At 35.4% G+C, this 24,350-nt stretch overlaps 1 protein-coding gene across 1 annotated transcript; it reads left to right on the top strand.

Annotated features, from left to right (window-relative positions):
- The first annotated feature begins 447 nt into the window (after window positions 1-447).
- On the top strand, window positions 448-23,930 carry LOC113051058 (vacuolar protein sorting-associated protein VTA1 homolog). Its single transcript, XM_026214674.1, has 8 exons — window positions 448-683; window positions 7,938-8,032; window positions 10,445-10,572; window positions 12,326-12,401; window positions 13,939-14,050; window positions 19,454-19,636; window positions 21,190-21,267; window positions 23,274-23,930. The coding sequence occupies exons 1-8, from the start codon at window positions 593-595 to the stop codon at window positions 23,414-23,416; spliced, it is 906 nt and encodes a 301-aa protein (XP_026070459.1). The 5' UTR covers window positions 448-592; the 3' UTR covers window positions 23,417-23,930.
- The last annotated feature ends 420 nt before the right edge of the window (window positions 23,931-24,350 follow it).

Genomic DNA, 24,350 nt, shown 5'->3' with positions numbered 1-24,350 from the left:
CATATAATGGTTAATACAATTTAAAAAATAGTCTGTTGTTGGATAACAGGAATTAACACTTTATGAGGAGCCCTTTTATGACAGTTACATTAATGCTGTACATTAAAGATACAGGGATACTTTGTACAAGTTGCACTGTACAACATATAAAAAGAAAACTGTTGATTATTATAATACTTAAATCCAAATACATTTGAAGAAATACATAACGGAATAAAAGCAGCAAAACAGTTACTTTATGACTTTTAATTCATGTAAATATAGCCTATAACTAACTAAAACAATGATTGTAGTATGACAAATAAATGACAAATTACACCTTAAAATATATTATTACTAAACAGACAAAACTTTGAAACATTGCTGTGTATGTAAGCCAATATGTCTTTTAAGCAGAATAAAAGTCACCACCACTGATCGGTCACCACTGATATGTTTGTCATTTCCTACTCCTCCTCGCCTATGGAGGCGTGGCTGCGCGATCACGTGAAAACGCGGAAGCGGCTTCTTCGCGATCGACTGTCATCTTTGTTATTAGGCATTTTTCCCACTTGCTAACCGTAGAAGTTTATAACAAAGTGTTTTCTTCGACATGGCGCTCCCACCACAGCTGAAACCTATCCAACACCACTTAAGAACAGCCCAGGAACACGACAAAAGAGACCCGGTGGTCGCTTATTACTGTAAGTTTGTAAAAATTACTAAGTTAACGTTACTTTGTTTAGTGCAGTGCTTGACTGCATAGCAGCCCCTAACGTTACCCTCTCTCACTGGTTTATTAAACGTGTCTTTTTTTAATTATCCCAGTATAATTCGACTTAAATTATTTTAACTACTAAGTATTCTTACATGAAGTGATTAGAATTTTTTATTTAAACAAGTCTGATTTGGAAGTTAGTTTCAGTTACTTTGTTCACCTGCTGTTATGATAATCAATGTATTTGCTATATTAACATCCTAATGGAATATTGGTGAGTACATATGTACAGCTAGATTCCCAGTTTAATAGCTCTCCACAGATGCTTTTGTGATTCAGTACTTTAGAAATAAATTTAAGTTAGCGAATTGGCTAACTGGCTGCTTTGTTTTTGAGAGGTTTTGGTTGAAACGTCACCTCATCACGTGTACAGCAAATGGACTTTCGTGTACTAAGTTCACTGCTGATCTTGGATCTGTAGTTAAGATGTTGTCATTCATTATGGATAATATTTAGTTTGTTTCTTTGTGGCAGCTGAGTGATCAGATATATGCTGAATCATGTAACATAAGGCATTACTGTTATTCTTACTACGCAATGCTGAAAAACAAGTTCCTTGTCCTCCCATCTTGAGGTGTGTTGTGATAGGATGTGAGCTGAAATTTCCAAAACCTTTTTACAGTACATTTCAGAATGTATTTCACTCATAAGTTGTGCTGTCATCTTTTCAGTCTGCATTGGGAGTTTATTGGTGTTGTGAAGGTGTAGGGCTTTTGAAGGACTTTGGTACTTTGAATTATCATAGAGGTGTGTCAGAATTTGCATGCGCACATCTATTTTTAGCAGTATTGTAATACTTCCATACAGACTTTTAAAGTGTGACTCAGACTGAGATGAACCGTGACCCTTTGTGGCCGTATTATGTAGCCATATGCTTCTAGTGATGTCATTTAAAAAAAATAGTTATATCTGTTAAAATTAAAGGGATGGTTAACAACAACGTTTTAATTTGGTCTTCATTTACTCACCCTCAATTTTTTTTTACAAACCTGTAGGAATTTCTTTCTTCAGCTGAACACATATGAAGATATTTTTTTTGAATGAGAGTAGCTAAACAGTTGCTGGTCCTTATTTGATTTCCATAATGTTTTTTTTTTTCTCACACTGTGGAAGTCAGTGAAGACCAGCAACTGTTTGGTTACCAACATTATTAAAAATATCATCCATCGCCATTAGACATCCCGATGTTAAACGGCACCGTGACCACAACCCCCCCCATCCCCAACCCCAAGCCCAACTATTACCCTCTACATTGTGAGTAAATCACGCGGATATGTGACTAAATCTACACTCTTGGCGACTGAATGATGTCTAATATTAGATGTATTAATATTATTATTCAGTGCTGTAACTTGATGTGACCGGCTGCAGTTGTATGTGCACTGTGAGCAGACCCGACTAATATTGATAATGATCGATTTTATCGATTAGTTGTTGCAGCCTTAATTATTAATGTTGTTTGATGTTCACTATAGAAGTATCTTATTGGCTGAAAGGAAGACATTCCCATCAGTATGCTGATTTTAGGCTGTATATTTATTATGATCAGATCAGTTGCTTTGTGTGTAATTATGGTGTTCTTTCCAGTTTCCAAATGTAAAAGACAGCGGAGTATAGATTTTAAAACAGTCTCTGTGTAGATTTTAAACACTTTATTTACATATTAACCCTATCTCCATTAGTATGCAGTGCAGGGACATTCAGTGATGTTTTTGTTTGTTTAAAGCTCTGATTGTGTTTTACTCATACATAAAGACTTTCCAATTAATTCTAAAAGGTCTAAGCAGTTTCTTTTAATAGAGGAAGAACTCAGTGTGCCACTGGAGGTCAGCATTGACACTTAACTGAGGGATTCAGGCTTTGCTGGGTTTGTTTCTGTTAACTTACTGGACCCCTTTTTTAATGACTTTATCTGTCGTTATCCTCATAATAGTTAATCATGGTCTTTTTGTTATATAACTAGCATAGATGTCTATGATGATGCCTCTACACTCTTTCTTGGTTTTCATGTCTTTCTTCATTATCCTAAATTATTAATTATTCTTGGCTGGTGAGTTAAGCTTGCTTCATGAATTATTATATTTAGGGATTTTTTTTTTTTTCACCTGAAGTGTTGTTATGCTTCACACTTTTTAACACACCTTTAAAGTTAGGATGAACTACATTGTGATATAATGAAAGAAAGACCAGATTTTGTGCTACTTCAAATCCCTAGTAATAGCAAAACAGTTTTTCTAGATTATAAGAATTGATGTTTTTTTTTTTTTTTATGAAGACATCATAATGTGCGACAGCCATGTGCACAGTTCCAGATTAAAGTGTGGCAGTCTTTAGTTGTGTGTGGTTTTTGAAGCAGAATGCTCTTCAGATGTGGTTCTGCTCTGCGGTTCTGACAGAGCTCCAGTTCTCTGATTGGCACCATGCTGTAAACCTATGGAAAAGGCCCTCTTTGACATTGTTTTCCTTCCTTCTTGCTGGACCTTATCCAGTCTTCAGGCTGAGCAGCAGCTAGATAATAACATCCTTGTAGTTGGGAAATCAGAGTGTGCGGTCTGACATTCCTGAATATACAATTCGGTTCCTACTGCAGATGTCAGTGAAATACTCGGGCATGTCCTCGACTGAAGAGTCACGCTGTCTTTCGTCTGTCAAACGTCAAGCTTGCGTTGATGCTTACTTGGCCATAATGAGCATCTGAGATACTGTAGTGTGTTTTGTTGCACAGTGAGAATTGAATGGGTACAATCAGTTTTTTTTTTTTTTTTTTTTTTTAGTTCCACACATCTTGTTTCACTTGCTTTCTATAAAACAGAAAGAAATTATATCACCCGTAGGGAAATAATAGATTATGGATTTTATTTCCATGCTTTACAACTGTGAATGGCCTCAGTGTTGCTTTGTTTCAGATCAGTAAAATTGGATGTCAAGCAGTATGGGCGCAATACAGTTTACAAAGGAGGACTTTGTGACCATATGCTATGATCTATTCTGATAGACATCAGATCTCTGCAAATTGGGTCTCATGGAAGAGGAAATGGCATGTTCTTAAAGAAACAAGCACGGGAAGTACTTGACAAATATATCATAAACTGTATGAGCTTTTCTCTATCTACTGAGCCTCCAATTATTTTGTCCACATAGTGATCTGACTGATAACCATTTGAATTGTGACCTCATTATAACCGGTCTTCTCCCAAAATGGTGAGGTTTTAATTTAATAGCAGTCTGAACCATTTAAAATGGATTCCGTTTCAGGTGTGTATTCTATCTAGTGTTTTTCTCTCTCAACTAAAACATTTCTAGTTCAATTAGTGAAATTTGAACCTACCTCAGATCTTTCCAGCATCGACACCTTCATGAGGCCGTGGCCTGAGCACTCACAGCTGGGTATATTTGATTTTCATTGTTTCCTTCAGGAAGTTGCAATTGCCAGTTCACTGTATTTTACGGGCTAATGTGTTTAAAATCAGAATTAGATGACTGATTTCAAGTCAAGTCAAGTCACCTTTATTTATATAGCGCTTTAAACAAAATACATTGCGTCAAAGCAACTGAACAACATTCATTAGGAAAGCAGTGTTTCAATAATGCGAAATGATAGTTAAAGGCAGTTCATCATTGAATTCAGTGATGTCATCTCTGTTCAGTTAAATAGTGTCTGTGCATTTATTTGCAATCAAGTCAACGATATCGCTGTAGTTGAAGTGACCCCAACTAAGCAAGCCAGAGGTGACAGCGGCAAGGAACCGAAACTCCATCGGTGTCAGAATGGAGAAAAAAAACCTTGGGAGAAACCAGGCTCAGTCGGGGGACCAGTTCTCCTCTGACCAGACGAAACCAGTAGTTCAATTCCAGGCTGCAGCAAAGTCAGATTGTGCAGAAGAATCATCTGTTTCCTGTGGTCTTGTCCTGGTGGTTCTCTGAGACAAGGTCTTTACAGGGGATCTGCAAGGTCTGCCTGGCATGCAATGTGCCAATCAAAGTACCGTTTTGTCTTGATGAAAGTCATTTCAGCAAAGCCTGTGGAATTGGTTATTATGTTTGGATATTTTATATCTCTAAAAGCACTGTAATATCAAGATAATTTTTCAAGCCTTTTCCACTTTGTGTTTACAATGAAAAGACTGTAAGTCTGAATATGAATTTCATTTGATATAAAACACGTTATGGTTTCCTTATGTATGCATACTATGCAGAATTTTTTATTATTAAATACAAATTATAGGCTAACATATATTAGGTTAAAACATGTATCCATGGTTTTATTTGAAAAAAAATAAATAAATAATAATAATAATAATCTTGCTCTTTTCTTGGATTTCAGTATTTTTATTTATGTACCAATTATGTCTTCACAGTATTTCCATTAAAATACATTTCTTGCAAATATATATCATTTTAATGACCAAGTAAAGACAGTTCATAAGTTCACAAAATGTATCTCTTAGTTTTTTCATGTGACATTTAGTAAGCGGTTCATACTGATGTATCTCAGTGTTTATTGGAAGAAGATTTTGGGTCATGTTTAGCCACAAGGGGATCATTTCATCCCTCTTCATCATACGATGGCAAGCTGAGAATACTTTTTAAGCCCTTATCTTTTTAATTTCCTTTGGGACAGCATAGGTTCACCTAGGTGAGATTTTAAATTGGTGGAAGTGTGGGTGGTACAGATATTCTCTTCATTAGTGGAGCTTATCCCAAAGGATCTGGGCTTATTGCCTTTTTCCCCAAATGTCCCTCTTAACACTCCCTCTTAACTTAATGACTTTGAACTTGTGCAACAGCAATTGATTGTTGTCTTGTCTTCCAGAGACCCCATAATGAAGACCTTGTTTGCGCTGATCTTTCTCTAATTCTAATGAATGAACTCTGCGTTTCCTGTTTCATGCTTTGCCTCTTCTTTGTAGATTGCATTCTTTTTTTTGTTAGGTTCTATTAATTGATCAAGACTTGTAATTTCATTCATTAATATTAAGATAAGCTGCTGGGTTTAATTCTTTTCATTGATGTGTGAAGTGAATGTACTTCATTCGCATTTGAATGTAATTTTATGCTCTTACAGCAGCAAGTTGTTTGTCCTGGCAGATGTAGCTGTGGTATTCAAAGTGTGCATCAAAGGCTTGTGGTACCCTTTTATTTATAATAATATATATTTTATTAGGGCTGCACAATTAATCAATTTTCTAATCATCTAATCAATTGTGGATGGATGCCACAATTATGTAATTATTCAAAGTGGCAATTAATCGTTCAAAGTCCAATTATGTTATTCTGCATGCTTAAGATGTGCTTTTTATTTCTACATGTTATCTTATTATTATTATTTTATTTTAGTTTTAGTATAACATTATAATACCTTTTATATTTTTTAATACCTTTTATATTTTATATATTTAAATAAGGAACCAATCCGATGTATAGTTGACATTTGAGGCTTAATACTGTAGAAAAGCACAACGTTTTTTCAGTTCTATTGTTTTCATAAAAAATATGGCATGCAGTTGCTTCAAACAATGGTATAAATATAAATTTAAATTGTGATAATCACAATTAATAATCATAATAATCAATTAATTATGATTTTTTTATATATAACTTTCTCACTTAGTACCATGTATAACTTTAGTTTATTGTACAAAATGAGCAAGAGCCAGTGAGAATTCCATTGTACCAGCCTCATATGGCCAGTAAAATACCTTAAAAACATTTTCCAGATGTGTAGACCTGAGCATGTTTGGTATTGTAACTCTAACTAGTGACAACTGTTCTCTACATGTTTCTCTACATACTGTATATGTTTTTTTTTTTTTATTATTTACCATCTTCCACTCATCATACTTTTCCTTACAGTGTCAGGCAAACATTTGGACACTATTTCCTTTTTCACATTTTAGGTCAGCAAAATGGAAGTATGATGCGGTGGAAATTTATAAACAAAACTGTCATTAGCTGTTTCACTATAACACTATAACACTATTCTTTACATTGATAACAGTTTTGCACATTCTTGGCATTCTCTCAACCAACTTTAAGAGGTAGTCTGGTATGCTCTTCTTCTTGTACAGCAATGTAGGAATTCTTATATACTGAACACATCAACAAATTTTTGTTAATTTTGCGAAGAAACTTTCAAAAGTACTCAAAAGGTCATGCTTTAAAGGGATAGTTCACCCAAAAATGAAAATTCTGTCATCATTTACTCACCCTCATGTCGTTCCAAACCTGTATGAGTTGCTTACTATCCCTTTAAGATCATGAAAAATATATATCCAGTTAGGTGTGTCTAGACATTTGTCTACTGTATATTGAGTGGTTACATGACGTGCAGTTAGGTTTGGGTATGATTTGGATTTTTTACAATGCTGGTGCTGGTGCCTGAACCGATACTTTAAGAATAAAAAAGAGCTTCAAAATGAAGGTGGGTGTCATTAAAGAATGGCTTTTTTTATTAAAAAAAAAAAAAAAAAAAGACACACACAAAAGGATTATCATGTGTACTTTAAATTTCTTTTGAGAGAAGTATTATTTTTCCTATCTTTACCCAAAATAGGATAGATTGGTCATTATTGAGTGCTATAAAACCATATAATGTCAGTTTCATTCATATTAGATGCCGGAGGATGCTCTCACACATAAACTTTACATATTCTTACAGGAGTAATAGAGCTCATGATCTTCCAGCAAACCCCTAATATGGACAAAAACATCCAGCTATTGCTGTAGCTGAGTAAAAAGAAGATAGAAACATTTTGAATGATGGAACTAAGACCGTAATCACTCAATAAATGATTTATGTGTTCTCCAAGCCGTCTTGGGAATTTTCATTTTCATAATGAAGTGTATTTATCCACTGCTAATCGACATAGCCTTTATTACAATATAGAATTTATTTTCTGCCTTAATCTGTGATAAGAAGCCACATCGGATCACAAAAGGATTTTTTTGACTGACTGAAGTTGAATCACAATGCTTCTTACATCTGTTTTGGAGCACCAGAGTGAAAATATTTCAATCAACAGCCCGGCTATTTAAGTGGTACCGAGATGAGGTACCGATATTTGTGTTCTGATTTGGTCCGGTACTGTACATACCAGTCACAGTTTTCGGTACCTGACCCTAAGTGCAGTGACACTGACATTGAAAGTAAAATACTTCTCTCTTGTTTAATGTGTTTCAGGTCGACTTCATGCCATGCAGACAGGAATGAAACTAGATAGCAAAACGCCAGAGTGCCGAAAGTTTCTTGTGAAACTAATGGATGAATTGGAAACGGTAAGTCCTAAATGTTTTTTTTTTATTATTAATATTTTTTTTATATACCTCATTAACTCATTAAGCACACTGTTCAATTGACATGAACTATTTATAACTATTCACATAAAGGGATATTTATAAAATGTTCTGCCTCATCTTGCAGTATGATGATGTTTTCAGATAGAACTAGATTCTTAATTATAGCTGGTTTTTAATTCTTTTGTTTATGTGGCATTAGCAAAAAATGATGAATGACCTTTTGTACTAAGGCCACTGTATTCACATCACAATTCAAAAGGCTGAATTTATAGGTCTCCTCCGAAGGAGAACAGGAAGCTACGAAAAAAACATAGCTTTTATGCTCAGGTGCTGTTATAGAAATTTAAGGAACCAATTAGATGTGAGTGGAGACCCTGCAGTCTCTAGAGCTCGCTTTTACTATTACCTCAGCTCAGTTCATTAAATGTCACAGAAATGGGAAACAGCAGCCTGTGGAGACCCAGATCCTGGTGGGCACATCCGGTCAAAAGGTCTGAAGCATACAGTGTACTGAACTCTCATTTAGCACAGTTCAACCTGTCTGAAAGGATGATGCTCTGCTCTTTTATTATGATCTGAATCATCCACCTGTCATTCAGGGAATTATGTACAAATTTATTTATAGATTATGTATATGAGCTGTGATCTTAAAGGGATCGTTCAACCAAAACTGAAAATTCTGTAATTAATTACTCAATCCCGTTTCCAAACCCATAAGACATTTGTTCATCTTCGGAACACAAATTTAGATATTTCTGATGAAATCCGAAAGCTCTCTGACCCTCCATAGACAGCAAGGGTCCGACCACAGTCAAGGCACAGAAACGTAGTAGAACATTGTTAAAACAGTCCATGTGACATCAGTGGTTAAACCATAATTTTACAAAGCTTTTTGTGCGAAAACAAAAATAACAACTTTATTCAACAGTTCTTCTCAGCCAATTATGGACTCATGGCTTCTAAAGCATTAAAAAAAAACTTCTAATTCTCAGTGAACTCAGAGTTTTTGTCTCAAAGATTTACAGCACAGAGTAGTGTAAAGTATATGGTTCACTTCACCAATATCATGCTCTCGTGCTAAATATCAGCATGTGTTTTGGCCCAAAACACACAGCACCTTCTTTGATTTTCTTAACAGAACAAGCTTCCTTTAGTAAAAGTGTTAAAATGAGTCCAGTGCTCCTTTTTTTTCCGGGGGGATTTTGGGTAAACCTCATGGAATCGGTGTGCATAGACTAGATCTAGTTTCAGGACTTTGATTTAGTGTGCACTGGCAACTGAAAGCGTCCAATCTCGCTTTCCGTCTCTGTGCTGTTTTTGTAAACTTCCTTTTGACTTATACTTTTAAATTCTTCTGCAATACAGCACAAGTGATGTACTGTGCCTTCACAATGCTTCTTCATAGAATAGGTAAAAATTTCATTAAAATGTGAACAATGAGTCCATTCAACCGCCTAGGTTCCACCTGTTGAAATGTAACCAGTCGTATTTGCTTTACTGATTTTACAAGGAAACCTGACTCTCTCTAGCAGACTGTTACATCACAGAGAGGAAGGCAGAACCCGGGGGCCGCCAACTGACTAAAGCTTTTGCGTTTGGGTGCTGGCTATTCTCAACCTAAGTAAAAGGCCGTGTTACCAATATCTGTGTTACACTGGTTTTTCGAACACATGATTAAGGCTGCAGATGTGCTGAAACGTGCCATTCCTTTTGATGTTGCAATTGATTTTTTTTTTTTTTTTTATGCAGGAAGACCTCAAAAAAAGCTTATGTTTATATAACATCTGTCTAAAATTTATTTTAAATTAAGCTACAGCACATTTATTGTCTATGTACCAATATGGAGAAGAATGAAGGCCATGAAGACAGTCTTGTTGAAAACGCTGGCTTTAAAAAAACAAATGAAAATACAGTATTTAGATTTGGTGCCGTTTCAGTATTACTAGAAGTGAGGAAAGCATAAGCCTGCTTCAGTCCATGCAATGCTATTGTCTGTTGCATTTGAACCATTTTCTGTGAATTATGAGGCTACTAATTCATTCAGCTGGTGTCACAGAATGGATCATAATAATAGCTGGGTGAATGACTCCACTAATTGCGTGTGGGCAACCCTCTAGAGGGACCCTCTTTTGCAACAAAATTTTAATTACACTAGGCTTCTGGAGTGGAATCAAAGTGGCCGATGCGTCTTAGGAATTACTGAGTCATGCAATGGAAAATAGAGGTTTAGAGGGTAATCATCTAGAATCTGTCATAAATAATGCATTAAACACTCTTTACAGTATCACACATGCTAAAATGACCTAATAGCATAGCATTTAAGATTACATTACCATTACCATCAGTGCTGAACATGGAAAATGAACTTTTGAGTGGTTCTTTGTGTTTCAGATGAAGAAGGAGCTCAGCGACAATGAATCCATCTCGCAGGATGTAGTTGGCAATGCCCACATTGAGAATTACGCCTTGAAAATGTTCCTCTACGCAGACAGTGAAGATCGATCAGGACATTTCCACAAGTAAGTCAGGGTCTGGATTGCATTAGTTTGCCAGTCCCCAGACCGTTCAGACTTGAAATGTGTTGCTGTTTAAATGTGCCATCCTTAATTACAGTTTTACCGAACTGTGACACAAAATAATCCCACTGTCACTTTGTACATACAGAGAGTGAGTAGCAGGCTAAAATTAGCAACAAATCTGGTTCTGTATAGGGCAGTTGCCTGGGAGTGAGACGGCATGGACTAACCAGGTGTAGCATTACAGGTCACGGCAGTATAATGAAGCTGTTGTGGACAGTGATGGTTCCAGAAGCTGAATACCTGGCAATGACTCTGTCCTCAGGTCATACAGACTGGACTTCCCAAGGAATTTGAAGTAATTGTTAGTTTGGTTGTAGCTAGATAAAGCAGAGTACATATTTATAAAATGTTTACCTAGAAGTAAGACAATCTTAGAAATAAATTTCAGGATGTTGTCATTGATAAAGGAATTTTGTATTCGATGTAGTTGCACAGGAAAAACCTCCAATAGTGAATTGCGAACAAAGTCTTATGCTCCTGCAAGAAGAAACGACAGGTTCCCTCTATGATCTCAAAATACATTCTGTAATGGATAAATTTGGCATTTCATGCCGCATTTCCCCTTATGCTCTTTATCCTCTTCCTGCTGATGAGGTTTAGAGTGGAGATCTATCTTACTGTAGGAAGCTGTCAGACCTGCAAACACTCCCTGTCCAGAGGCCACTCTTCAGGATGTGTTCACATACTCAGGGTTTGTTCGAACAGTGCAAGGGTGAATCATTGTGTGCTTTATGATTTAACTTTTAAAAGGTACTGTAGTTCATGACATTTATTCTCATTCTGGAAAAACAATGCTTGTATTGTCAGCGAGTTCCTTTAGGTTTTCTTGAACATGAATGTACAATTGTAACCCTAAAGGTTTTATAGAGAGTGAGGTTTTTCTCACAGTGATCAGAGCAGCGTGCCTGAAGATGAAAGTGGACCGAAAGGGCTTTAAATGCATCACTTTAAATTATATTTGTTTATTTTCATTTAAATAGGATATTCACTTGTCCCACGTGTCATTTCATGGTTCCTTATTCTAGAAAGTTTGAACGTTGACATGTTTGATTAACAGCAGAAGTGTGACTATGATTAATATGTCCCAGGATGGTAACAGGGAGCTGTTTTTAGGGTCACCTGATTTTTAGGGTCATTGCATAAGTTTTCATAGGAAATTAAAAAACACCTGCCTAAACCTTTTATCATTGACATTCAAGTAAGAAAACTACTTTCGGCTCCGCAGCAAAAAAAAAAAAAAAACAATGCTGATGAATAAGTGAATAATTTCTTTATTTCAGTCGTTCACAGTTTCTCAGAAAAATAACATCTTATTTAACAATATTACCTGTTACAAAGATTTATATAAAAAAAAAAAAATGCTGTTATTTTCATCAGAAGATCCTGAAAAAAAAAAATACATCACTGTTTCAAATATATATAGAGCAGAACAACTGTGGTATTGCCATTTAAGTTTTAAAATAAATGAAAACAGAAAAGTTATTTTAAATTGTATTAATATCATAATATTACTGTTTTTATGTTTCTTAAATAAATCTTACTGAACACAAAGGTTTGAACAGTACTAAGTGTGTAAAATCCAAATGTTGTTTGTTTTACACATCTGCTTTGAGACATATGTGGCTTATTTTATTGTACTTTGAGAAATTCATTGACCGCAGTTTTAACGGTTTAATGTGTGTTTTTATCACAGGAATCTGATCAAGTCCTTCTACACCTCGAGTCTTCTGTTTGATGTGTTGAGTGTCTTTGGCGAATTAACAGAGGAGGTGAGTCACCGTGGGTCCTTTCGACCCCTACTTTGTCAACTGGGTAGGTCTGTATTTTGACGCCAAGGCTAGTATGACAACGTTTTGTGTTTAAGGGACATAAAAATAGGCCTGAGATGTGTTTCTTGACACAGTCCCCCTGTTTCTGATGGCACAGACACAAGCTCGCCTAATTTAGTGGAACGTGAAAACGTCTAATGGAATCAAATACGTCATTAGAGCCATGTTCTCGTGCTCAAATCTGAAAACTGCTACAAAAACATGAAAAGGTGGAAATTAATGGGAAACTCTAAAGCTGAGCCCAAGGACTGACAACGCCTCACCAGATTCAATGTACACAGAGGTTTTGAGAGGCCAATTCTTGGCAAACTTGTGCCTGGAAAGTGTTGTTAATCCACCAGTTGAATCTGTGTATTTCCAGTGTGCCTGTTAGACCATCCCTACTGGTCGCCATGGCAGCAGATGTCTCTTTTATACAGAGGGAAGTGACCTGTGTCCGAAGATGGACAATGTTACATTTAGTAATCTTTGCTCCCTAAGGGCCAGACATTTTCCTACTGTAGAAAGCTCATTGGATTAACTGTGGAAACAGTGTGCCTTCTCTGTGTAACACTAACCCAGACAATGAGCTCTCAGAATCACCCTCCATTACTGTGCTGTTTCTCTCCGACAATGCCACAAGAAGTTGTGCCAAATTAGATTACATGAGGAAAGACTTGAGAGGACTCGGTTCTGATGTATGTAGAAGTAGAAGTAGATAGACCCTTTTAATGGATTTGAGCTGGTGGTGTAATTACAGGTGTCACCACACTTCAGACCATTGAAAATAAAGCCGATATACTCTGAAATTATTAGATGATAAATTGTTTTACAGCAAAATTCAGTAATTATAACTCTTATATTAATAAAATACTGAATGCATTGCATTCATTTTTCATACTGCAAAAGATTGCTTTATATCATGTATAGGCCTGAATCTAAAATAGCTGTTACATGAACACGTTTGTAAATACATCAGTTAAATTCTGTATTAATTTAAATAAAGAAAATTGATGCTGTCAATTAAACATTTTCCAGATAATATTTTAATTAGTACGAAGTATACATCTTTGTTCTTAGTCTTAAATCTAATTTGTGGGTACATAACTTGTTTATTTAATAAATATTGGCGTTTTTTTTAAACTATTGCATATGCCATTCAAGGAATTTCTTTTTTCATCATGCATTCATGCATAATTGCACTTTAAAACATTAAATCAATTTCAGTGCAAGCTTTTCATGTCTTATTACCTTATTCAAAAAATACAAAAAATATTATTAATTAAACTCTCATTCATAAGGCCATGTAGCATAATCATAGTGATGGATAACACTTGACAGACAAATGATTCACTCATGTCATGTCCAGACAAAATCCTGACAAACTAATCTGTGCTTTTAGTGCCTATTGTGTTGTTGGGAAAGTTCATTAATTGAGCATTTCTTATCTTAAGGACTGACTTACTGAATGACTTTTCACATGTTTTCCCCTATCCAGAACATCCAGCACAGGAAGTATGCAAAGTGGAAGGCAGCCTACATTCACAACTGCCTGAAGAATGGTGAGACTCCGCAGCCAGGTCCTATTGCAATGGAGGGGGAAGCATATGGTAAGTGCTGATATTATATCTGCTCCCCCAGAATGATCCTGTGACTCCCATTAAAAAAATAGCATCAGTTGGGAGGCTTTCCTCCAAGTTTACTAAGTGGCTTTCTCGATGTGAGTCTGTTGTTTCTAAATCCGTAAATGTTATCACATTGTGTGCCTTATCAATTTTGTGAAGAACACAGGAGGTGACCGCCTCGTGACCCTCCCCCTGCAGGTCAGCACAGGCTGCTATTTATGTAGTGATTATTTAAACAATCACGGAGTGGATCAGGGTTGCCACCCCTTTTAATAGTGTGAAAATTATCCACTGTTGGCTAATCTAACTGTTTTAAGTACAAGGTTAGTCATTAGGAAGGAAAGGGCTGAAGATTCATGCCAAGTTAGGGATACACAGAGAACGAATGCAGAATTAAAATGTGTCTATAAACATGAAATGAAAAAGTAATAAACTTGTAAAAAAAAAAAAAAAAAAAAAGTAATAGATCTTGCCTTATCGAGAAAGTACTTTCCAATTTTGTTACATTTAGTAAACTGTTTGCAGTCTGTGTGTGTCCCATCTGAGATGGAGTTTGATATGTTTTTCTAAATGTTTTTTTTTCCGAAGATTAAAAAGTAACAGCATAGTAATATGAAGTTGTATTGTAGTGGTGATTTCTCAAGAATGTGGTTAAGAAGTCTCTTGCAGCATATGTAATTGTGGATTGCCTGTAGCCAGTATATAGGATATTACATTTCAACCAAAGAAAAAAAAAAAGGAATTAATGTAATCAATTCACAGAACATAAATAGATTGCTTATTTTTAATATGTTGCTTATATTCTCTATAATAAAAATTTGAATGGTTAATTCAATCTTTTTTTCTTTTTTTTTTTTAATGGAGTTATATGAGGCCGAAGTTTTATTTGGAAATTTGGAAAGGGAAAGTGTTACACAATATAGCAACCCATTTCCTCTTGAAACTTTATTTAAATTAATGGTCATGCCAATAGCATATAGCCAATAGCATATAGCAGGGCTATTCAACTTCATCAACAAGTGAGCCAAATGAAACATTCATCGTGGCAAACCAGAGCTGGGATATTTTGGGAATGAAAGCAGCAGAGAACAGTTACATTAATATTTTGGTAACATTTTACAATAAGGTTCAGTTAGTTAATGTATTAACTTGCAAGAACTTAATAAGCACAACTTTTGATTTTAATAATGCATTAGTAAATGTTGAAATTAGCGTCAAATAAGATAAGAGAATTATATAGAAGTATTGTTCATGCTTAGTTCATGTTAACTTATGTTAAATAATGAACCTTACTTTAAAGTGTTACCAATATTTTTGATCATTATTTTTATTTTTATTTTTTTATATCTGTCTTTTATAACATTTTGCTGTATTTTTGAGAAACATTCCCAACTAGGATGAAATTCTGAATAAATACAGTAAATTGGCTTTCTAAATGGATCTATAACATAATAGAATAAACTGAATAAAGCTGACTGATTGCAAGTAGACTGATTCAAGAGCTATGCATCTATTTCATAGTGCCTCTTCACTTTGTACTCTTTCACTATGGTTGTAGTCTCGTTGCATAATAAACACACCGGTTGAAAACAAATTGCATGTTTTCGTTTTGTTCTACTTGGAATCGGTGGTTTTCATTGTCTATTTATTTTTTTTCTTTCAGTTTTGATAAGATTTGTTTAGACAATAAAAGATGCCTCACCGATTATAAACCAGAGTGATTGACTGTTTACACACACATTATCCACAGAGTGCATGCAAAGACACATTTTTACTGCAAGGAAAGCAGTCTAAGAGAAATGGGTTGAAATAACTTGCAACCTTAAATGGCCACCACACCTTTTAAACAGATGGAATTAGCTAAGCAGGATGCCAGTTAAGTAGGTCTGGAATATAACATATTTCTAAAGTAGAAAATACAAATTGATCTGTTTGTGAAAGACTTTTGCAGTTTACCAACTGTTACCAACAATAGGGTTGCAGTTTCATTATAAAGCATATCTTGTTTAGAGATCATGTGAAAATGTGACCATTTGACTGCAAAATAATGTATTTTAGAAGATGTGAAGAGTGAAGAATGTTCCTCGTTCATGTGGAGGTTAAAATAATGCTTGGCGGTGGGATTTAGTTCACTTTAGATCACTTTCCCCTCCACATCTGCTGGGCGTGCTGCTTTTGACCTGGCCTGCTCATGTCCGAGATGAAGTCATCTGTAGACTAGGCTGTTGGGATATACACATGCATGCACAGTATGTTTCTGTATTATGTGATATTAGTTATCATCACCGTTTTTATTCGGTGCAAGCTTTTATTTTAACTGCTGTTAAAACTCATGTAACAAGTGTTTTCTTCATGCTGTAATGGTATTAAAATGGAATTTCTTGAGCTTTACATCTAGCAGCTGGGCCCTTGTTAAGTAGTGACCTCATGCTTGGTAATTCCCACTGATGTGCAGCATTGCCAAGAGAAAAATGATAGCATGCTTTTGCTTTGCAAAGTTTGAGCACAGTATCACAGATCTATCTTATTCCATGTGTCCGTCTAATTGCCTTTCCAAAGGGGTCCCTTAAAAAAAATTATTATAACAATATGCCAAAATGTTTGTTTTGTATAACAAACACCAAACCTTGTTTGAGGTCAGCTGATTAACTGTTAGTTTTCTGTTAGTCAAGTTATTCCTGTGTATGCTGGATTTTTTTATGTAACTCCAAAGGGATTAATCTGAAAGAATATATTCATATACACCTAGGATGGCTTGAGGGTGAGTAAATCATAGGCTAATTTTCATTTTGGGTGAACTATCACTTTAAGAACTATATTGGTGGTATTGCATCCTTGCACAACAAGCACGTCTCTGGGCTTGATTTAAAAAAAAAAAAAAAAAGAAGGCTTATTTGAGGGAAAGAGAACTGATCTGTAACAACTTTCTCAATTAGTATACTATTCCTAAGACTCATCTACAGTGTTTACACCAGTAGCTGTTCGTTTCCTGGAGCAGGCTTTGCACCCGTGCCATGACTCCATGGAAAGTAAGGGTTTCTTTGTTTTAGCCTGTTGAGAAATTAAGGTCAAACTGAAATGGGCTCCGGTGTCAGGATAAGTACAGCATGGAAAAAATTAGAGGTTTAAAAATTCTTTTAAAGAACATGCTCTAGACATGCTGAAATCATTGACTCTTTTGTAGTATTCAGGTGAATCTCTGGATTTGGACTGGTTTGCATTAAGTAGATTATATAAGCAAGGTTGGCCTATATTGAGACTCGTATAACAGGCATGACCATGTGTATACATGTACAGTATGATAATGTATAACATTATAACTTTATGTAGCATGACTGATTGCAAAACGTGATTTGGACATGCTTCAAATTGAATTATTCCCAGTAAAAGCAATGTTAAAACAATTGCATCTGTTCACCATTTATCCATTCCCTCCCTGTCGCTAATTAGCACAGAAAACATTTTTCTTTTAAGTGTAATGTAGGTCACAAATTTTGGCCAGCAGCTGTACAGTTTGGTTGAGCACAGGCACTTTTCAGAATTCAGCTGTCGGCGCAGATCAATAATAAATAAAGAGATGTATTTGCAGAGGGAGCTTCTCTTAATCCTCATGTTGACTTTTACAAATCCATAGTGTGCTTGAGCCAATGTTCTCCATCACCTTCCTACTTAAAACAAAGGGCGTTTGGACTGTTTCTATCAGTGAGAACTAATGAGTTTTAAAATAAGTTTAACAGCTCAATCTCTCTAATGCACTGGGCAGTGAAAGGTTGGGTTCTTTATTATGGATTGGCACTCAATTTGAGTACCCTGAAATTATCTTTAAAACAGAATTAAAAAAATATATATAAAACTCTTCAAAACACAAGTCACATTGATAAGTCCAGCGAAAATGCTGCACAAAATAAAGCTTATTTACCGTTTATTTTAATTTATTTTTTGTCATTTGTTACAGCTTTTCATCTTTTTCTTGCTGATTTATCAGACAGGAATTTGACTTTTTCTCCAGGTTCACAGCTCTCAACACTGTTTAGAGAGGGTGTGAATTATGTGTGGATTACTCACATAGAAAAAGTGAACATTAATTTTCCATGTGTTGTGTAGTTTGTTATACTTTGCTGGTATTTATTTTGCTTTTTTGTAGTGCTACCATTGTGTAATCACAGCGTGTCTTTTCACTATAGCAGTACAAAGCTATCTCAAGTATAGACTTTCATGGCCATAGTCTGACAACATATGGCCTTTTTCACAATTCCTTTCACAAATCTGCCTACAGCATTGCTCTGAAAGCAAAACTCTCCTCCAGGATCGACCAGGAATCTCCCTGATCTGTGGCTGATCAAGCCCCTTTTCACAGAAACCATATAAAGGCCATATTTTCTTAACAGCATAATGTTTGTTTGACTTGCCCCACCCTTATTATTTCACCGCCGGTTCTGAAAATAAACCCCCTGCCTGACACATTTCTGGGGAAAGGAAAGTTGTCAAAAAAGCATGTTTAAATCAACCAAATTTGGAAATGTTTTTCATATGCTTCATTTACTTATTCCCTGTGATGAAATGTTATATTGATGTTTTGAAGTCCTTGTTATTAAATGTTGCTGATGCAAGCAAATACATATGGTGCTAACCTCTAAACTGCGTTTTGCTGTAATATAATATTTTTTTGCGAAATCGAATCTACCCAGGGGCTTGAGAAACATTATGAATGTGGGATTGTTGTTAAATTTCAAATGGAAGAACCAAGCCACAGTTTCTTGATTTTTTTTTTTTCTTTTTCCTTGTTCTATTTATTTATATTCATCACTCATTTTGTGGTGTCTTAGGGTTCAGCTTGCAGTTGATTGAAATTGGTTCCGTGCTGTCCTCATCAACCTATTCCAGGGTTTTGAGGAAAAAAATTTTTCCAGCTCAAATCACGCTAAAACATCACTTGCTTAATAGTGTCCAAATTTCATATTTTTATTTTTATGTTTGTTTACCTATGCTGATAAGTTTTCCCCTTGCTAAAGGAGGTTATTGTGGTACCCTCCAACAGTTGACTTGCGGTGAGGCTCATCTTTTCCATGATTTGTATTCATGATAAAATTGTGTGTGAAAATAATGTTCTGAACATAGGAATCTTTCAGCACTGAATGGGGTAATGTGAAAAAAAAAAAAACAGAATAGCCTGATTAGTGCTAGCAGGAAACATAGCACCATTAGTTGTGGAAAAATTACTCTTGGAAGGAAAACTTCTTTCCAAATTTCGTAAATTCTATCATCACTCCCAAAACAAAGGCTTTTTAAGGGAGTGAACTATCTGGATGCTTTCACGACAACCTTAATGTTGACAAAGCGTAATGCTGTTTGCATGAACATATTTGCTTGTTTTTCTCTTTACTTTAGATGATGAATTCGGTGCCGAGGGTGGTGGTCCTTCACAAGCGCCTGAAAATCTTTCCCAATCTCAGCCTTCTTTCCACGGCCATCCATCAAATCAACCCCCAGTGTCCAATTTCAGTAATATTCAGATACCTCCTGGGTCACACGCACCAGCCAATACACCTGCAGAGGTTCCCCATTCAGAAGGTAAGCTAGCTGAGCTTAAGTGTAACCATCTGTTTCAAATAGATGCTGTTTTTGTGCACTTTCTATTCATTAAAGAAATCCTGAAAAAAAATATCACTGTTGCCACAAAAAATATTGCACAACACAACTGTTTTAACATTGATAATAGTCAGAAATGTGTCTTGTGCACCAAATTAGCATTTAGAATGATTTCTTAAGAATTATAGAGCAGGAAATACTGGAGTAATGGCTGGTGAAAATGTAAGTTTGGAATCAAAATAATATATTATATTTTTTAACATTAAAATATTTAGTTATTTCAAATTGTGATAGTATTACACATGATCAAATAAATACAGCCTTGGTGATGCAAAAGAGAATTCTTTCAAAAACTTCAAACAATCTTACCAATCCCAAATTTTTAAGTGGTAGTGTGTACTTAGGGATAATGGGTTATTTTTCTTCCAGGAAAAAGCCATGCATTTGACAACTAAATTATGTCAGCATTTGCTCGTTTAGTGTGGGCAGTGGTTAATGAACACTGATTGTCTTTCATAACAGCACAAATCCCTTGACTCAAATGTAGAGGTTAATTAGTACATCTCAGAGGACTGGGACTGAACTGTAGTGTATTTGCATGTGTATTTCCCGTACCTCAGGGTTCCTGTTTTCCTTTCTAAAGCGCAGAAAGGCAGTCTCAGGGTCCCCATGAGGGGCATGTTTCCCCTGGTAACTTCTGTCCTTTGTGATTAGTGCTATGGCTTCTAGATACGGAAATTACTAATTTGCAACATGGCACCCTAGAGGTGCAACCACTTAATTTGATCATGCATAGCATTCTCTCATTTCCTTGCTTTTGTATTTGACTCCATGTCCGCTCTCAGACTCTTTAGATGAAACAAAAATGAACTTTGCTTTATATATATGTATGTATCTATGTATGTATGTATGTATATGTATATGTATATGTATATGTATATGTATATGTGTGTGTATATATATAAAGGGGACAATGTACATTTAACTTTCCCGGCCTCTTATTGCTGCCTATCCCAACATTTTTGATGTAGCTCTAATGAAATAAAAAATGAGCCAATATTTGGCATGAAATTTCAAAATGTCTCACTTTCAACATTTGATATGTTATCTATATTTTATTGTGAATAAAATATAAGTTTATGAGATTTGTAAATTATTACATTCCTTTTTTACTCAAAATTTGTACCGTGTCCCAACTTTTTTGGAATCGGGTTTGTGTATACTGTGTGTGTGTGTGTGTGTGTGTGTGTGTGTGTGTGTGTGTATACATGTATGTATGTATGTATGTATGTATGCATGTATGTATTTGCTAAATAAAATGCACCTTTTGTTCTTTTGCTCCTTGGAAAGATAGTGCTCAGCCATAGTCGGTAGCTGAGCACATCTACATCTAAATCCGTTACAGCGGTCTGACAAAAATGGACTACTTAATTCATCCATTACAGTTTTTCAACATCCTATCAGCCATAATTTCAAATGCAAAAGTACATTCATGGTCATAAGCTAATGGACTTTTTCCCCTTTTTTTTGAGCAGCAGATCCCATCAAACCAGTTCCTGTTCCACGAACCATGCCAGTGGTTGATCCTTCACTTCTAAGCAATACACATGAAGGTAAGCTTTTTGTTTGACTCCTCTTCACTGAAATCCATTCTCAACAAAGTCAGCATACAGTCATAACACAGGATAGAGCCTCGTTTCACAGAAATGATGGACCTAATTTTCTGCTTATGAAGCCAGAAGAGAAATGAGACATTGCACTGGATTTTCTGAAATAAATTAAGGCTTTATGGGAAGCAGATTGACAGTTTTGGCTTTCTATAGATGGTGGGGACGGCCACAAACAAGGCAAAATTACATTCCCTTACTACCAGCCATTGTGTCACTGGAATGTTCCTTTAAAAAGAATCAATGCCTATTGTGCCCAAAGCTACTGTTGGCATTCAGCCTGTCAATTAAATAATTTAGCTAATTAGTGAGCTCATTTCATTTACAAACCCTGCCCATTATTACTGCAATTGCCAGAAATAGAGCAGATTGAGAATTTTGTATTGCAAGACCCAGATACAATTTTGAGATGACAAAAAGTTGCTTTTCTAGCCTAATTAGACGTGTGTACATTAAAAACAGAGCATCTTTTTATATTGTTTGGCTAATTAAAGTCTGTCTGCTATCATAACTGGTACCCAGACCGGGAAAAATAAGGAAGATGACAAATAAATATTAGTAATTAAGTAAAACCTCAATGTGAAAAGTTTGCAATGTCATACTGCAAATTACTTGTCCTTTCTGAATCATTAAGGCTTTTCTAAAAACGTATCAGCCATGACATTGTCTAACTGATTTGAAAGTCTACACCGAATGAGACACTAATTGGCGATGTAAAACAAGACTCTGAAAGTGAGGTGATTTTTCATGTCTAAAGTGCTGTTTAAGCTAGTCTTCAGTTATTTATGTGCTCTTTTCCATTGATCAGCATTAGAAATATAATTTGTGTAAATGACGCACAGATGAACCAGTGTGAGATAAATGCACAAATACACCTTCTGTTCCACATTTCACCTTCTCTATGGCCAAAATAAATATCGACCAAGGTCATAACGTTACCAGTATAGTAACTTGTTGAAATGTTCTTGAAATCAAGCATTTCAGTTGAGATAGTTCTGTGGTTATAGTCTACCCAGACTTTGTGCATATTGTAGTAATCGAGGTGCAAGCAGTGCTTTTGAATGAGGCATAACTGTATTATGGTTAAATATTAATACTGGAGAAGGAGACAGGATCTAGAGATCTTTTTAGGTTCCCAGAAATGCTGTACCTAAAACTATTTTGAAAGCTCACAAGTGCTTTGGTGGTCGTTTCTGTCCAGTTCATTATTTGGTTCCCACATTATGGATTCAGCTCAAACTGTCACTCTGAATGTCACTGTGAGAGCCAGCATAGTTTACATTGTGGTTAAGGCATTCGTGCACCATGACTATAACATTTCACATGCCCACTGGCAAATAACTTAACTTAAGTATTCATAAACTAGCTCAACCTCAGCTCACCCTATAATTTAATGTGCTGGTGGGCACTGGAGAGACATGCATGTGTGAAATGGCTGCATGACATTCCAGAATATTCCCCTGGAAATCATCAAAATACTAGCAGGCAAGGTATCTGGTGATAACTATATGTAAAAAAAACATTAGTGAATATATAAATTATTAAAGCATTATTAATATATATACTACCATTTAAAAATTAGAATTATATGATTGATGAAACAATTGATGTGCTTAATTATTTTTGTGGAAAAAGTGAGCCTTCTTTTCAGGGTTTTTTAGTGGAAAAAGTTGAAAACGGCAGCATAAAAAAAAAAAAAAAGTATAATCTTTTAGAAAGTTACATATGTCTTTACCATCACTTTTGATAAATTTCAGTGTGTCCTACTAAATAAAAGTATTAATTTATAAAAAAAAAAAAAAAATTGTACTGCCCCAAAACTTTCAACAGTTATGAATGTATAGTTTAGTGTGTATATATATATATATATAGAGAGAGAGAGAGAGAGAGAGTGAGAGAGAGAGATAGTGTGTGTATTTGTGTTAACTTATGTAAATCTTTTCTTTTTACAGGTGATATGCGGCTCACACCAGAAGACTTTACTCAGGCTCAGAAATACTGTAAATACGCAGGTAGTGCACTGCAATATGAGGATGTGGGCACTGCCATCCAGAATCTGCAGAAGGCCCTGAAGCTACTAACCACTGGCAAATAATAAGACCATTATGTTGTCCTTCTTTAAACCACTGTATCAGAGATCTGGCCAGAGGAGTTGAAAAAGGACCTTTTCCCTAGCCCCGTCTGTATCAAAAAGAGACACCCCCCTCCCCCCAATCACTCAATACAACATCTGTTTCTGCCATAGTGGATGTCAATAGTTGCTCATTACTAGACCGATAAAATACAGATACAACACTAAAAAATCAGGTGCTAAAATCCTGAGGAGCTCATACATATTTAGGTTTGAGGTGGTTTTGTCTTTTTTTTTTTTTTCTGACATTACAATAATTTGGTTAGATCATCGACATGGTAGCATGTCTGAATATATGTCTTAAACAGTAACTCTCAGACACTTTTCCCTTAACTACATTTACTACTTTCCGTTCACTTCTATGAACACTATATGCTTCGGGTGGAAGGATTCTGTGGTTAGATTACATGGTAACTGTTTACTGCCATTAGTTATGCGTGGCTATAATCAACAATAAATCTTTTTTTGGTCAACTCTTTTATTGGTCATTTGCAGTGCATGTTTCCTTTTTAATAATCCTAATGAAAAATGAGCATCTCAGATTTAGATTTTTGGAGCTTGATTATAAAATTGTATTAAATTCTGCTTTCCAAGGTGTATGCATTGCATCATGTAAAAGCATTTCACACATGCAGTAAAAGCATGAATGAGGATTGTAACTAAGGGGTGTTAACTAAGGGTCTCTGCACAGGCAGCTTTTAACAAATCACCGGCAATTGAAAACCAAATGAATTGAAAATGTGTGCAGATTATTTGGATAAATAAAATAAAATTAACATTTTCTTATTGGAGCAATTTTCACTACAGCATAATAAAAAAATAAAAATAATGATAAATAAGGTAATTGCAACTTATCTTTACAATTCAGATATAAAAATTCTTTAAAAACATAAAAGTC

This window comes from Carassius auratus, chromosome 31 (genome assembly GCF_003368295.1).
Source record: "Carassius auratus strain Wakin chromosome 31, ASM336829v1, whole genome shotgun sequence".
Lineage (NCBI taxonomy): Eukaryota > Metazoa > Chordata > Actinopteri > Cypriniformes > Cyprinidae > Carassius > Carassius auratus.
This window is presented reverse-complemented; position numbering and strand designations above follow the sequence as displayed.

Bases quoted from the DNA above. Each gene is read 5' to 3' on its own strand.
- LOC113051058 (XM_026214674.1), top strand. From the start codon at position 593: ATGGCGCTCCCACCACAGCTGAAACCTATCCAACACCACTTAAGAACA. The intron at 12,402-13,938 runs GTGAGTCACCGT...TCCCCTATCCAG, and splicing joins TTGGCGAATTAACAGAGGAG to AACATCCAGCACAGGAAGTA. The intron at 14,051-19,453 runs GTAAGTGCTGAT...TCTTTACTTTAG, and splicing joins AATGGAGGGGGAAGCATATG to ATGATGAATTCGGTGCCGAG.